The sequence below is a fragment of the Crocodylus siamensis genome, chromosome 12 (genome assembly GCF_052110815.1).
Source record: "Crocodylus siamensis isolate JL-2025a chromosome 12, ASM5211081v1, whole genome shotgun sequence".
Lineage (NCBI taxonomy): Eukaryota > Metazoa > Chordata > Crocodylia > Crocodylidae > Crocodylus > Crocodylus siamensis.
This window is the reverse complement of record NC_143406.1, coordinates 14,243,956-14,260,018: the sequence shown is the minus strand read 5'-3', so window position 1 is coordinate 14,260,018 and position 16,063 is coordinate 14,243,956. Positions and strand designations below refer to the sequence as shown.

Sequence of the window (16,063 nt, the reverse complement as noted above, 5' to 3'; positions counted from 1 at the left end):
TTTTTTCTTCCTACAGTGTTGAAATTCAGTTTGGTGATGATCAAGCACTTGTGAATAGCAAAAGATCCTTAACTTCCTACACGGGAAGCATCTCTAAATCAGCATCTGAAGCAATCGTCCTGCTAGCATTCAGAAGATTTGAGTAGACGGACAAATCTTTTTGTCCCATTGCAAGTAAACCACAGAGTGGGTATAGGCACCAGAATAACGTAGACATTTTGCATTGTGGACCTGCACTAACGCAATCTAATAGAATTCGAGTTCAAGTCCAGCTCTGGTATGAGTGAAAAACAAGCACATTAACCCTACCATTGCCTGATGCTTCCCAATTGCCAGCTAAATGACTGCCACAGAATGTATCAATTATAGATCAGTTCAGTGGAACAGGTAACGTAAAGAGTGGACTGAACTTTCTGCCAAATTTTCAATCAAATCAGGACTCAGTGCATTTTCTGCTGTGTTACACTATGTCCCATGCCTAGTAAGGGAGATCAGAAAGGAAGGTCAGTTATCATGGTATGTTTTTCTGGCTTGAAAGGTGCTGAGGGAAAAACAGAAAGCTGGCAGCCATAGGCTTGAACGGTTTCACTGACTGGGTCTATCAAATAACCAGATAAGCTTCTAACATTTTGACCCAGCTCTTAAACTCTGAGGCTTGTCACTTCTCACTGTTGCATACATATCCCAAACTGGTCCACCAGTGGTTTTTCCCAATGGCTCCTCCATGCCTGGGGACTCCACTCCTTGCCTTTCCCTTTTCTTTCATTGAAGCAGAAGGCTAAAACTTACCAGCATTAAATCCATCAAAATATGCTCCCTGCCTTAAAATGCTTATATGTATGTAACTCTGCAACTTGGAAAGTTTACCTGATCGGGTAATTCCAAAACTCAGTGCATTTGACTCTTATTGTGTGACTAGTTTAAAATGCAAGCTCCTCCAGGCAGAGCCCCGTCTCCATTTCTATCTGGTTCAATGCTATGTATGCTAATGGCAGACAATTTATTTATAACAATCATCACCACTGACAGTACCAAAAATTAAACCACTAGCACTGTGTTTAATTCCTCCCTTGCCAAAACTTCCAAGTCAATTCACTTAAAGTAATCCACCATGGTGATGCAACTCTTATGGACATGGAGACCCTTTAGCTCCCAACACAGCAGCTCCTTTACCACCAGTAAACAAAAATATCCTGCTTAATAGCAGGAGGGGAAAAAAGGGTAAAAGGCATAAGCAAAAGAGTGAAAGCTGATGTCCTCCAGTACTAGGATTGCTTATCTGATTCCAGTAAAACAGCAATAGGTCCCAATGCTGCACAGACAGGTTTATGCTAAACTCTGCTGGTTAATGTTTTTCCCCAAGAAACAATTACCTTCACTTCTCACAGTAGTTCCTTTGGACTGGGGCTGCTTTGAGAATAAAATGGCACTTCCTTTATATCTGTCATTTTGACAATTCTCAGCAGCACTAAATTTACTTAGGAAAAAAACAAATCAACTCCTCTTAAAAACCAGTCTCTCCTATTCTTTTTTAAAGCTCTACTCTTTCATTGAAGACAAGCAAACACGAGTAGACCAAATTCCTGTGCCAGAGGAGTTCGATAAGTAATTACATTTTTATTTTGTGCACAACAGATTCGGTCTAAAACTGAAGAAGACTTTTGCTGTTCAGAACTCTCTGAAACATCTGTTTCACTGGAGACCCTGCCTACCTGTACTCCCCTACTCTCCTCTCCTACCTCTCTGCAGGATTGACTATTCTGGCAACAAAGGTACTTCCCTAGGAAGGCCAGCGAAAAGGTAAAGACCTCAGTTATTCCTTAGACCTACAAGGCAGAAGACTTAGCCACTTTCCCATTTCATTCCTCTTTTCACAAACATTTGGTTGGTTTCTGTTTTCTCCTCCCCAAGTTAAAGGCAGTTCACCACTTATGGTCATTTACAGCTTACATCTCAGTAAATCCAGAAGGTGTCTGATGAAAAAGAGGGACTAGCCAAGCATCTTAATCCCCCTGTTCATTCATGCTCTCCGTAATGTTCTTTCAGGCCTCTGCTGAGAGACTAGGCTGAAATGAAGGCTGATAAATTAGTCTGGAGGGAAACAAGGCAGATTCTGCTTGTAAAAGGTCATTCCAACTTTGTTCTGGGTGAGGGTTTATCTCAACTGCAGCTGCGACAGACAATGGCCGCGGCCTAAGTGGCAGAAATCCTAGCTCTGCTCATGAAATTACTGTGCTGATAAGGTAGAATGGACTTTAGCAAGATCTAAATGGGAAAAGGGAGGTGGGGGGAAGGGGGTGACATGTAAGTATTTTTTAACATGATTGAACAGGGATGACACAATAAGATGTACAATTAAACCAATGATTTGCCTGGGCATTATCTCAAAATGAAGAAACATACTGCTGGCTAATCAGATAAAAAGGAAGAAAATACCCATTTTTCTGTGCTGAACGAACTGCCTTAATGCAAACCCAGGGGTAAGCTGGTGGGAATACAGTGGTTTCTATACCATAAAGGTTATAAAACAGATTAAATACAATGGCATTTCTCAAGGGTCAGTGCTTATGAGCTATGGTGTCATTTATCATACAGTACTTCGCTTCAGAGACCTATTGGCGATTTGCTTTAGAATTAGCAAATTCTCATCAAAGCCAGGTCAAGTTAGCCCCAGCTAAAGAGCAGCAGACAAGACAGAACATTTGGGTGAGAACAGTCCTCTGTACAAAGGAACTTGAAGTTTTTTAAGTCAAATTTGTACACACCTGAGGCCAAAACAATAAGTGATGGCAAGTTCTGACTAACCACTCTCCCACTGTGCGCCTTCTGATGTGTACACAGATTGACTTTCCTTCTGAGAGAGATGCCTCTCCTTTATTTACATGTCCCACTTGAATGTGCATGTTTTCAATCAATGTAAACACATTAAATGGTCACAGTGCACAATTACCAGTCTGGAACCTGATTAAGCTAACTGTCTTCCACTTAGCCCAGTATCCAAAATGATTCTGTTATCTGTTCACTCTCAGAGAGGGCAGGGAGGAGGAGGAAATGAGGAGAGAGATGCAAAAATGTGGCTAGGTCACTATTATATAGAGTTAGGCTGGGCTGACCTGATGAATAATTTAGGGCAAAAAAGAAAGCAAGTATCTAGAATAGAGGTAAAGCCAGAAATAGGTTATCAAAACCAGCCCACGCTCTTACCATTCTGCTTAGAATCCAGGTTTGGGCAATTATTTTGGGCAGAGGGCCACTTACTGAGTTCTGGAAAGCCATCGAGGGCCGCACGACAGGCAGCCCAGGGCAGATTAATATTAATTTTCAAAATTTTTTAGGGGTCCCACGGGCTGGATAGAATGGCCTGGCAGGCCACATCCGGCCCCCGGGCCGCGTTTTGTCCACCCCTAGCTTAGACTGTCATCTTGTTCATGCAGTGAAGTCCTTTCTGAAGACACACACCTTTCAGCCATGCCAAAATGGTGCGAAACAGCTAAGGAACCCAACATATGCAGCTCCAAGTTACTTCTTTGTCAGACCTTCCCGGTGAGGTCTTTCTTTTCTCAGTTGTAAACTTTCAGGGGAGAAACGGTCTCATTTTGTGTCTTGTGTAGGACCTAGCTTGTCTGGGGGTTAAATAAACAAAAAGGGAAGAGGTTGAACAATTAAAAATTATATTCAGTGGCTAGGAATTTCAGACTCTGATCCACATCCAAACTATTCCAAAGGATGAAGAGCTATCTTTACACATTTCTAGGTTGAGATCATTTCTAAAAAGTATAAAATGAAACTTCCTACATTTCTGCAGCCAGATAAGAACCAAGGAATGTGCCAAAATCTGAGCACAGCTAAGATGCGGAAACCGCCGAAGTGCTGGTATTCAGTGGGTGTGTCTACATGAGACAGTTACTGTGCAGTAGACTAATTAGCTGCTTACTAACCATCTCAGCATCTACATGTGCATCCTATTAGGCTGGAGTAAATGGAATAAACTAATTTACTCTGCTGCGGGATAGCACTTGTAAATATAAGTACTATTCTGCTGTTCAGTAAAACTGCAACAGCATATGTGTAGATGCTGGAGGGGCCAGCTGGGGCATAAGGGTGCTTCAGTGTGGGGGCTGCCTCCCAGCTAGCCCTGCACTGAAGCACCCTCATGCCCCAGCCAGCCCCTCCATAGCATGTTGACCTGTGGGGAGCTGCAATCCCAGGTGCACATGCAGACATGTGCCTGGCAGCAGTAAGCTCTGGAGCAATAAACTCTGGAGTTTTTGCTGCATATTAATAGTCATGTGTAGATGTGCCCTGTCTCTCTTAGGATTTGTCCGTTTATTTCTAAGGGGTCTAATTTGTTAGTTGTGCCATTAGTTTGCATTTTCACATGCTTTGTTACTTGCATCTGGAAACTCAAATCAGATTCAACCAAAGATTGTCTAAAGGTCCTATATACTCTAGGTTTCTCAATGATGTACCATGAAAGTCATGATGTTTTTGTTTAGGCTTGACCTTTGAGATTCCAGTCCCAACCCAAAACTCAGTGACATCCAGGTACTAGGACTGAGCTACACTGAGTGAACCTAAAGAAAAGAAAATGCCTGACTACCAAGTGCAACTACCAAGGTTATGTTGAACCAAAGGTGGAATTAGACCTATACTAGCTTTAATCTATCTAATTAGCATGCAGCAGTAGACCTAGTGGCATGGACATTGGTGTGGTTTTTACAAACAAAAGAAGGAGACTTGATTACTGGAGTTAGATTAAAGTGAGCACAAATCTAACCCCCACTTGTACTGTGAATAAATCTGTGATTGTGGCCTGCACTTACTCGAAATTGTACACAGTGGACAATTTATTGTAAGTGACTTAGTGATGCTTCCATACTTTGGAACTTGAGATGGGACAAGATTCAGGTGTCTTCCTTACTTTCCATATACATTCATGATGTAATTCCTATTTATTGACGATTTTCCTCACAAAAGGCTACGGTAGTCCAGTGCTCCACCAGCCCTGACTCTCTGGGAGAGTTGAACTATAAAGCCTGGAATCATATGATAGTGACCATTCCAGATGAAGACACAGTGAGTGTCCTGTATCCTGCAAGACTTCTGACAAGGCCATTTTTCATGTCCTGTGGTCACAAGTGAGCTATTCTTGGTTTTCTCTCTCTTCTTAATGTAGATGATAAAATACTGGTTCAGAAGCTGGTATTCATGGATGTCTCTCAAAGACGAAAAGAAAATATTTATTTCCTTTTTCTGCTTGTGAATCAGAATGTTCTATTTAAAGAAAGTGCCCTCTGCCGGGGACTGCTCATGAGTTATTACCCCTTATGGAAATAAAGGAGAAATATCAGTGAGGTATTCTTAGTCATTCCTTCTCTCTCTGTCTCTTTTTCTCTTAATTCCTTATATACCCATGTTGCAGAGAAGTGCCTAAGATAGCACAGGATCTTTTGGCATTCCAGGGCCTAAAAAAGACTCACTCTTTTAACCCCAGTGTCATGGCATTTTGGGAAGCATCAGACAGTAGCACAGATTTAAATGGGCTCACTCTAAAGGTTTTCTTAATTCACCATTTTTAACCCTAGGCAAAAATGGGAACGGTATCAATGTCCTTCAGACTCAGAATGAGAGAAAGGGAGCATCCCTTTGATAACACGAAAACCTCACATTAGTGTCATTAAACTTCAAGAACCCAGTTCTGAAAGACTTTTAAGATTTCAAATATTTTTTCCTTTCTAATTTCTGTCCCAGAACCCAGCAACATGGAAGTGACTGTACAAAAAGTGGTTCTAGGCATGTTTTTAATGCCACTCTCAGCCGAGAGGCCAGTGATTGAAGGGGCATGGTGACTGCACCGTCCACTCCGATCTAAAAAGACTAAAGATATTGCACTGTTGCAGATATTTCCACTGTTAAAGTCCATATTGTATTTATCTTCTTGAGAGATGAATCAAATCTCCAGGGCTTTTAAGTCTAGAAATTCTCATGACCCCTCCCCAATCACACCATTGAAACAAAAACGTTCAAGAGATATTCATTTGTAATCAGATTTTTTCGTTAAAGGCACACTTATTTTATCAAGCTCAAATCCAAAGCAAATGTATGGCCAGATTTGCAACTCATGAAAATCATTTCCAGGCAAGCTTTAATTACTTAGCAGCCATTAATGGCTATGGCAGGATTTAGAAGTCCCACATTGCCGCCATGTCCTGTTTATGATAAGAACTTTGCTTTGTACACTGCTGGTTTTGCAGAGTTAAGCTGGCAAAACAGAAAGTATGGAGCCATGCAGGAACCCTTGCAAAGGGAAAAGTTTCACTGTCCAGGTAATATGCTCCACTCTGGAAGGACTGTGTACACTCGACCGCCACAGCCCACCCACGAGAGAACAGTAGAAGCAGCTCTGAAATCAGCAATTCCTAAATTCCTGCCTTAAGAGAGGTAATGGCTACTGACATTACTCTCAGAGCCAGAGAGAAAGGGAGATGTTGGGGTAAATGAATGAATCAGAAAATACAGGAAAAAAAAACCTAGAAGAAAATGGCATCTTGTCCTTTTATTCTAAAAAAATATCACAATGTACTTAGTAAGAGAAGGGGCAAACAGGTTTTAAGGTTGATTTGTTTAGGGAAAGACATCAGATACCGCTTGAAACAACGCTGGCTTAGAAATCAGACAGATGAGAACAAGCTCTTCTGAAAGATATCTATTCTGGTGCTTCTCTAGTAAAGCAGAATTGGCAACAGCAGGGACAGCAGCTCCCATGAGGCACATTAGCACTTTGGATTCTGAATATGAATGCTAAAAAAAAACTTTAGGGCTCTGCTTCAGTTCAGACTAGGGACTCAGGTCTTGGTTGGATTTTATTTTAAAGAAACTGCTTGTCTAGCAGGACAGTAGGAATTATAAATGCATGTAAGGCCGGGTGTTCTCAAGGCTCTCATGCCCTTCAGCAGATTTTGGATCAGGTTAAGTGAAGTTAAATTATTTGAGCTCTGTGTTCTTCTACTAAGAGCCGGTCGAGAAACCCTCACTCTTGGAAATATGTGCAGATGTCTCTTCCCACTTTATTTAATTTTGTTTAAGCCCCAAGGAAGTATGATACGATTCTTTTTTCAGTTCTCAGAGCCAGTTCTCTGAAGCACATTCTTCCTTAGTGCGCGTATGTCATGATTTCTCAAAAAAAACCCAACCCCCCCGCCCCAAAGAACCCCATAATGTTTAAATATTCTCTCCTATGGGAGCAAAGAGGTTGAACTATTATGTGTAACTGACACCATAAAGTAACTCAGATATTCAAGCAGAGTTCACTATTGGCCTGGATATGATCCTGGGGCTTTCAAGCCAAGAACTCTTGCTGTGACTTAACTGCTTATTACTGTTAATTTATCAACGCCAATCACTTATTTTAATAGGATGCTTTCTATCCCACCTTTAAAAACTGAACTAATACACGGCACAGGGCAGTGGGGAGGGTTATTCACAGAAAAGAAAAATTCACAAAACCTAAAATCCAGGTGGAAGAAGAATCACTTTCTTTGATTTAATAGAGCTTCACTTGTTAAAACAAAAAATAAAAAGGAAAAACAAAGGAACTGATCATTCTGTTTGACCTACTCTATTCTGTGAAACAAAATGAGTTAGTAGCATATCTAAATATTACTCCCAAGTCCCCTTACATTCAATTGCTCCCTCTAGGAGTCTCTCCCAGCCATTTTTAATTAGCAGAATAAACTGCACAATGATAAATGTCATTATTTACTCAACAAAATGATCAAAATCATTGTGCTGGCTTTTTTTTTTTTTAAGGCCCCAGGGGGAATAAAGTGAAAACATGTTGTGATTTATTTGGGGCATTGTGTCTGGTGTGGTCTGTGTCAGCAGGCAAGGGAGTAATAGGACCAAAGCAGCTAAACAGAAGCGCACTTGCATCACACTAAATAATCAAAGGCTTTTAAATTTGTGCTGTGTCCTCTTCTTTAAAAAAATAAATAGACAAATGTGACCAGCACCGTGGTTTCAGGGAATTGACTTCAGAGAGAAAACATAGAGCACACACAGTCCTATATAAGCATTTACTGAATCATCTCGGGCAGGGGGGAGAATAAGCAGCCAGACACATCTCATATATTCTTATGAAATGAGCGTGAGTCATTCACTGTCATTCCATGCTAGGAAAAAAAAGGCATATGAATAACAGGTGTGGTTTAAATTAAAGAATTTGTTTAAAAATACATTCTGGAAAGCAAATATTTGAGAAAAAAAATGTGTAAAGACACAATGTGGTTAAAGAAATGAAGCAGATAAAGCGGGGGATTTTCACCCTATTCAGACCTGATTCTTCCCATCCTGCTAAAGAGGAAAATGTCAATAATAAACAATTATGCATCTTTTTCTCCTTCAAGGTCAGACCCATCCTTATGTATTCCCTACCTGATGTTTCAGGCTACTAAGAGGAAATAATGAGTAAGCTGAAAGTTTCAGTAAATGGCATTCTTTTTTTTCCTCCTGGAGCTAGATGTTTAACATTGGTGCCAGGCATGGATGAAGCATATGAAATAAAACTGGCCCCTACCTCAAGCAGCACCGAGCTGCCTCTAAAGTTTGAAGAGGTTCAGTTGACTTTTTAGTTTCATTTTAATATTCATATCCAAGCCTAAAATCTGAAAGCTGATCTTTCATTCTTGACCTGAACAGACTAGTCCACCCTGGGGGAGAAGGCAGGGGGAGCCCATGCCAGTAGATTTCCTAGACTGAAAAGTTTTAGTGCAAGAATTTCATCCATGAAGTTATCAAACTGAAGAATGAAATGGTGGATGCCAAAATTATCCTGTGTGAAATAAAAACACTAATGAAATATATTTGATATTGCAGAACAAATCATTCATGTAGCCAGCAATAAATAGCAACAAGTAAGTAGCCCTGTGATAGGATACCCCTTAAAATGCATGAGAAGACAAGGCAGATTGAAAGAACAGGTTATGTAGAACTATTTAACAAAATAATGTTGAACAGAAGAAGAGTACCTGCTGATAGAGAAGTACAGAACTAGAACTACAATCATTATCTACTAGCACATTACTACCATGATAACCACAGTTATAGTAAGAAAGAGCATGTAGACACACGCGTTTAGTTCTGGAGTTTTCAAAGATCCACTGATCATATTTTTGTCATGTCTGCTGTTCCCTGCAATGACTTTCATTGAGAGGGGATGGAAACACATGGCTAAATAATCAATAGTCTTTAATACAGAGGATACTAAGCAAAACCAAAAGAGGACGTTTCTTGTCAGCATCCAGAGTTAAGCCACCTTAACTAACTAATGTAGGCAGAAGCACTGTTCAAAACGTGGATTCCAGTTTAGAACACAGAAAAGATACAAAACCATCTCCTATGTGGCACGTCTAGGTGGCGTGACACAACGCAGATTTCTAAAGACAAGTTTAAAACTGCTTAGAAGTGATTGGAAAATGACCCAGAACAAAACGGGGAGGAGCCCAAAAAGTAGGTGATTGGTGTCTGTACTACCAAGGTCAAACAAGATAGCGTCAGGGTGGATCTAAGACAGTGTTTGAGGACGTTGGAGTGAGGACAAATACTTCTAACTTTCTGGCATGAAATGTACCTGTCAGCCAGGGAACAAAAGAATGCTGCAGCAATGCGAGGAATACCATAGAGAAGGGAAATTCACTCACGTACACCACAAAAATAAATAGTATCACAAAGTCAACATATATGGCAGATAATAGATATGGCCTGTATCGGGCCTGGCATTTGGTGAGTAATGGAGATATGCAACATTACTTAAAAATATGAAAGTAAACAAAAGCCTTTATCAGAATAACATAGGAGACAAAAACAAAGTTACCTCAAGGTCAAAGAAAAAGTTTTCCAGTATTCAAATTTCTTCCAATTTCCAAGACTTGTGAGCCAAAAAGATAGTGTTTTATCTACCAAGTGTTCCAAAGGTGTGGACACGGTAACAGTTACACTGGCATTAAATTATACCTGCGTAAGATGTTCCACTATAGCTGTTATGTCTGTATGCTCCTGTTATGGTGTAAGATGGAGCAAAACTGGTATAACTTCAACCCTGAATGAAGTAGGGCTACAGTAGTTCTTGGGCCTCTTACACTGCTATCACAGCAGACAGACGTAGCAGCTAAATCAGAACAGCTGATATGTACTTGTGTGCAACAAGCCCTTCCCCACAATGCACTCACATTTTTTTACACACTTTAAAAATGATGTCTGTGCACAGCCTAAGGAGGACAGACCTGAATAAAACCTAATTCCGAATGTAACAGTTTTGGAAAAAAACGGGAGGATTAACTTCTCTGTTAAAGGCACTTCCTTTTTGTGGCCTAAGAACCATTTAGACGGCATATTCCTTGAGGAATGTTTTCCTTCGTTCCACAAGGTATTACCATATTGCTCATAAAAGAATATTTAACATGTGAACAGTATTTTGTGCGATTCCACAGCTTCTCTGTACCCACACCCTCCCTGAAATGGCCAAATATTTCCAATGCTCTAACGGATGAAAAACTCCTTTTCCACAAGCACACTTTGAAAGCAATGTTGACCCAACATTCAACACATTCTGAAGTGCACAACAGAAAAAGCTAACTCCAGGATGAACCTACGAGGCACCTCCATTACATATCCGGAAAAGTTAAGCTGTGAGTTCTCTTTTCACATGTCTTTCCTTTTCTCTTAAAAAAAAAAAAAAATTATGATAGGGAGATCTGACTCATTCATTCATTCAACCAAGCCCTGATTCTAGCACCTCAGAAACTTCCTATTGCAGAGGGAAGGCAAAATATAGTTGAATTTTGTTTTCGCAGCGAGTACCTTCAGCTCTTTTATACACTTTAGACGTATTTTAAAAAGTAAGCAAACACATCTGTTGCAGCTGGGCACATTTCTCTGGGCTTCACAAAATGTAACTGTAAAGTCTACAGAATCAATACATTTTAGAAGTATAAATACGAGAAGAGCTGAGCATAAACTTAGTTTAAATTAAATCTGACCTTTCTTCTTTTTGACAATTCTTTGTTATTTATGAACTTGGACAAAAAAAATTATGGCATATCAGCAGCTTTTCAAATAACTCCTGTTTAGGTTTCTTTAATAATGTATAAAATTCTTATTGCTAGTGAGGATTAGTGTCATTTGATATTATATGCCTCAAGATCCATTTAATTTCAAGACAACTTTCATTTCCTCACACAAATAGTTTCAGATCGCTCTTATTATTCATTGTGTTTGTGACCACTCACATGAGTAAAATCCTACGCACAAAGATATTCAAGGAAAAAAATGACAATTTATCCATCCCTGTAAGTCATGGAGTAAGTAGGTCCTTGCTAATACAAAGTGAATTGTTTCAGACATGAGGAAAGCTGCTACAAATGAATGCTATTTTTGGTGATTTTTCACTGGCTGGTTTCTGATTGTAGAGGTGAGTTTATAAAAACTTTTCTAAGGTTTTGGGACTGTGTGTGTGAACAACATAAAACCTGTAAAGTAACTACATCATGTGTTTGCGTTGAATTTCAGCCAGGACAGGAAGAAGAAATACCAAGAGAAAGGTGACTCTTGTGCTATCCAGTTACTAACCTGACCAAAACCAAGAAATACTGAAAACCTTTCTGGAGAGCATCTCCCCAAGGGTCTCCTAGCTACTGGGGTTAACAGAACTTCAGGTATTTTTGTTTTAACACTACTGAAAATCATGAAAGTTTCTGCAAAGCTGCCAATATGTGTTTGAGCTAATGTAACATTCTGAAATAATTCTCCCCAGTTATAACTTACTGGAGAAAAAGAAAAGTCTAACCAAGTTAGATTTCATGGGTCTGTGACTGTTACACCATCCTGCACTGAAGACACTTAAATGGTTCTTAAATAGACGATCTGTGCTCTAATACATTCGTAAGTGAAAGAGATTCAGGCACAAGTAAAGATATCCAGTAGCTAAGCTTCCCTTAGAATGAGCTGTCTGCATCGAGGTAGTGAAACGAAGTATGCCAGAGAATTTCAGAGCAACATGATATTAATTGTTGTTCTATTGCCTTGTGCTGGTTTAAATCATACAGACTATACCTGCCTCTTTTTTTTCCACATGAGAAAGCTTATTGGGATGTTACTGTCGTTTCCAGCAGCGCACAGATCACAAACATGACTAAATCACGGGCAATACAGTTTAAAAGGAATTCCACAGTTTCTCTTCTCGAACCCAGTTTCTTAGACCTCATTAGATATGTGTAAGCATGAAGTGACAGATGCTGTGCCAACTCTCTGGAGAATGTGAAACGGCTGAAAGCAATAGACTGACACCAGTTCATGCTATCTGAAGATCTGGCCTTCAGATTCAGTTCTAAATGGATTCCCCATTTAATGGTGGGGAAGGATACTTTGGACTCCCATACACATGCTCCGGGGTGGGGGGCAGGGGCATTTTAATTAGAGCAGCTCTCAGGAGTTGCTCTAATTAAAATGCCTGCAGTGGCTCATGTATTCAGGGCCCCGTGTTTCAAAATGGCAGTGGTGGCGCTTTAACTAAAGCTTGTTCGACCAGCTTTAAAGTGCCCCAGCTGCCATTTTGAAACACGGGGACGCTAAATACATGAGACACTGCAGCACGCTGGAGCAAACTTAATTACTTGAGTCTGCTCTGATGCATTTGAATCAGAACGTGTCGGAGCATGTAGGAATATACAAATGGGGGAGGCTTGGGAAGAGTCTAAGGATAGACTCCCAATGGGGTTCAACACTGTTTTCCATTTTCTAAAAAAACTCCTTGTTCTCTTCTAGAGGAAACCCCGCCCCATGTCTTTTTGTGCCTCTTTACCATGGTCACAGGATAGTGAGCTCCAGAATGCCTGCTTCAAGGATGTTAGCAAGCTATTTTCGTTGAACAGCTTGTAAGGTCTGGCAACGCAAACACAGACTGAATATCTAGGGTGGAATATTGAAATATTTTGCTATCTGCAAATGTATAGTGCAATTAATCTTACTTGTTCTGTTGTGGCAGCAAGTTCTGAAACACAACTTGAAAATTGCAAGAATATGTATTTTAAGAAATGGTCCAACATCAGTAAGGCCAACCGTACTAAAATAGTGCTAGAGCAGTATTTGTACCCCAGAGGAAGACCTACAGGATTTTGGATGCTTTTTTCTTTAAATAGTGCATGCAAACTGTTTTGCAAGATAAGCCAGGGAAACATAACATTAGTAAAGTCACTCCTTCCCATACACTCCTATCCCCAGGCCAGTCAGGACTCAGTCTAGCTTATTAAACAGTTTGTACAAGACAAATGAGTGTGATCAATCATATTCAGCTTGCTTACCTCCCATCCAAAGTTTGTTTCCTTTAGCGTGTTCCTTTGCACTGTCGTATAAGGTCCAAATCTTTCCCCAGCTTCAATCTTCTTTTTGGCCCAGATCCCTAGCCCTGCCCCTGGAATCGAGGATTCTCTGAGTTCAAAATCTGCTGGTATTGGAATGTCATCAGGAATGTAGACAGGAGCTTCATAAGGTGAGCCCTCCTTGGGGGTGAAGTCCTCGCTGGTGGGAAAAGGTGATGGAGGGCCGACAGGGATGGGGGACATAATACTGTCCTCTGTTTCCTCCTCTGCACTCTCACCAGCCAGGAGATCGGGATCGGTCTCGTACATATTATTTACAATCTCGCTATCACCTACAGAGGAAACAACAGAACAAAACAACCTGTCATCCTGAGGTGAACAATTAGTGATCTCCCTTGCCCTAAACAAGAAATATCAAAATGCTGAGGACGTGCTAAGAAACGGTGCAAGAAGAATGATGATCCTGAGCTCCAGACTTCAGACTCACAGTTACCTTTGTTGATTTTGAGGTATTTCCATGCCTCCTCCATAACCTGAAGAAGAAGGGCTCAAGTTTGGGTCTACGTCTAAAATAATGCACAGCTAATGATAATGATATAAGGCTCCCCCTTCCTTGGCTAATTCTTTGGGTCCAAGTTATTGCTTAAGATGTCTGTTGGTTTGAAGAGTACTGAGTGTCACAAAGTTTCACACCTCAGAATGGAAGTTGTATTTTGAAAGGAATAAAAGGCAATAGTGAGCCAGAAAAAAAGGACATAGAGATACTGGCTGTGCAGTATATGAGACAGCAGGAATGGGGGCTACTAACCAGGCCTATCATGCTGCATTGCCTCAGGGAAGTCATTACAGACAACCTCCATTGAGGAAATGAGACTGGAGGAAAACAGACAAGGAACTAGAGCTGCCTATAATTGTTCATTTCTCTAAGCGGCTCAATATACTTTACATCAAAGGCCACAGGCCACAAAAAAGCAAAATTTTGGTTGAGATTTCACATGCACAAAAATTAAGTCATCAAACGGAGCTCTCTCTTTCCTTTGTGGGCCATGAAATAAGTCACACCTCCATACCAGGAAGCATAGGTGCTTCCTTCCACTCATTGACAGTACGGCAGGAAGTGCTTGCACAACAGAGCTACTAAATGTCTTATTTGCACTTTGTGAACATCTCTCATGAGCAGCCTTTCAACTGAACAGCCTCACCTGCCCCCAGCTACAGGGCTGAGGTGAGAAGAATCTGTCAGTTCATGGTGACAATGAATGAACAACAGCACTTCTCCACGAACATCCCGCAACATCATTATAGCTTGTGGAGAGCATCAGTAGAAATCAGTCCTAGAGTATGGACAGCACATTACCACCTAAGAAGCTCTGTCCCAGGACATGGGACGGGGCCTAAGACAGTCTACAGGTTTCAGGAGTAATATAGTCATCAGCACCTGTGGTTCAAGTTTGGCAAGAGCTGCCTGACTAGTTTTAGATTTGGTTCAATGGGTTATTTAATAAAATCTGTGGCCAACTTGACCTTCAAATTATGTCTCCTTCTTTATATGTGGCTTGGCACTTGGCAATGAATGTTCCTTCTCAAGCAGAGCTATAGCATCACTAGTTTACAATATTGTATTAAGAGTAATGTATCATATATGCTTAAGCAGTGGACATTTTAAGTTGCCTTCCCAACCACAGTACATATATTGTTTCACAAAACTCCATAGGACAGGGGTGTGGTTTGAAGCTACTACACTGAAACAGAAAGCTATGGAAAAGTTGTATATTTTTCTGGAACTGATATTATTCCATGCATCATTTCATAATCTGGTTAGAAACAGATCAATTCAAGAACTATTTAAAACCGTTCTTTCTGAGGAAACCAAAACCTTTAAAAGTCATGTGGCTAAAACACTTCTTTAATTTAGCAGCATTCAGAACAGCAATTATTAGTATTTAAGTGGCCTGGCGGTTTCTTTTTTTAATTGATTTGTGTGATCTTTTCACAAAAGCAACAGCAGAACTGCAGCTGTTCCCCTTGTGCCTAAAGTTCTTAAGTTGTTTAGGTTACAAAAACACCCACATAAAACATTTAAATGGGATGTATGCAGAATAAAGGTAAAATTGTAAGTAGGAGCAATTAGCATTATTAGTCAGAATTGGTAACTGTGTCCAGTTACAAACAATGTGTCCAAGCTAGTGAGGGCTTAGCACCCTTGCCTCAAAATGTTTACAAATAAAGTAGAAGGTACTCAGTGCTTTGAATGACTGGGCCAAATCAGACTGGAAAATGGGATGGAGTTGTGTTTTTTTGTTGGGTTTTGTTTTGTTTCTTTTAAACAATAAACATCCTTAATCCTGCAAGAGTGTTGAGGCTTCATTCTTACAGAACAATTAGGAAATTAGTGTTGTTATTTTAGCAAGCACAAATTATTACACTTGAGATAATTACAAGGACATGCCGTCATTAAAGCCATAGCCGCAAGCATCAATTTTCATGTTTGATTTTCGCTTCTAAAAGCTAAATGCCTCCTCGCTTCACCCCCTGAAGAAAAAAAAAAAAAGAAAGTGAGGATTTGAAGCCTATTCCATCAGGTGTTGAGGATGGCTAAGACACTGGGACCCAGAATGAGAGAGAGCTGAGAATTTTCCAACAAAACAGATCTGCGTCGGGAAATGCCGATTCACTGAAACGGACACGGG

General features: G+C 40.4%; 1 protein-coding gene across 6 annotated transcripts in view; it reads right to left on the bottom strand.

The window, feature by feature from the left end:
- PRDM16 (PR/SET domain 16) overlaps nucleotides 1–16,063 on the bottom strand; it is a 459,872-nt gene that overhangs the window by 289,570 nt on the left and 154,239 nt on the right. For 5 of the 6 annotated variants that reach the window (XM_090024494.1, XM_090024492.1, XM_090024495.1 and 2 more), the window contains one exon: nucleotides 13,356–13,705. In XM_090024494.1, coding sequence (XP_089880620.1) covers nucleotides 13,356–13,682 — 327 coding nt within the window. In that variant the 5' untranslated portion in view covers nucleotides 13,683–13,705. Of the gene's footprint in view, nucleotides 1–13,355; nucleotides 13,706–15,812; nucleotides 15,865–16,063 lie in introns of those variants that run through there. The other variant, XM_090024491.1, reaches the window with a different exon arrangement.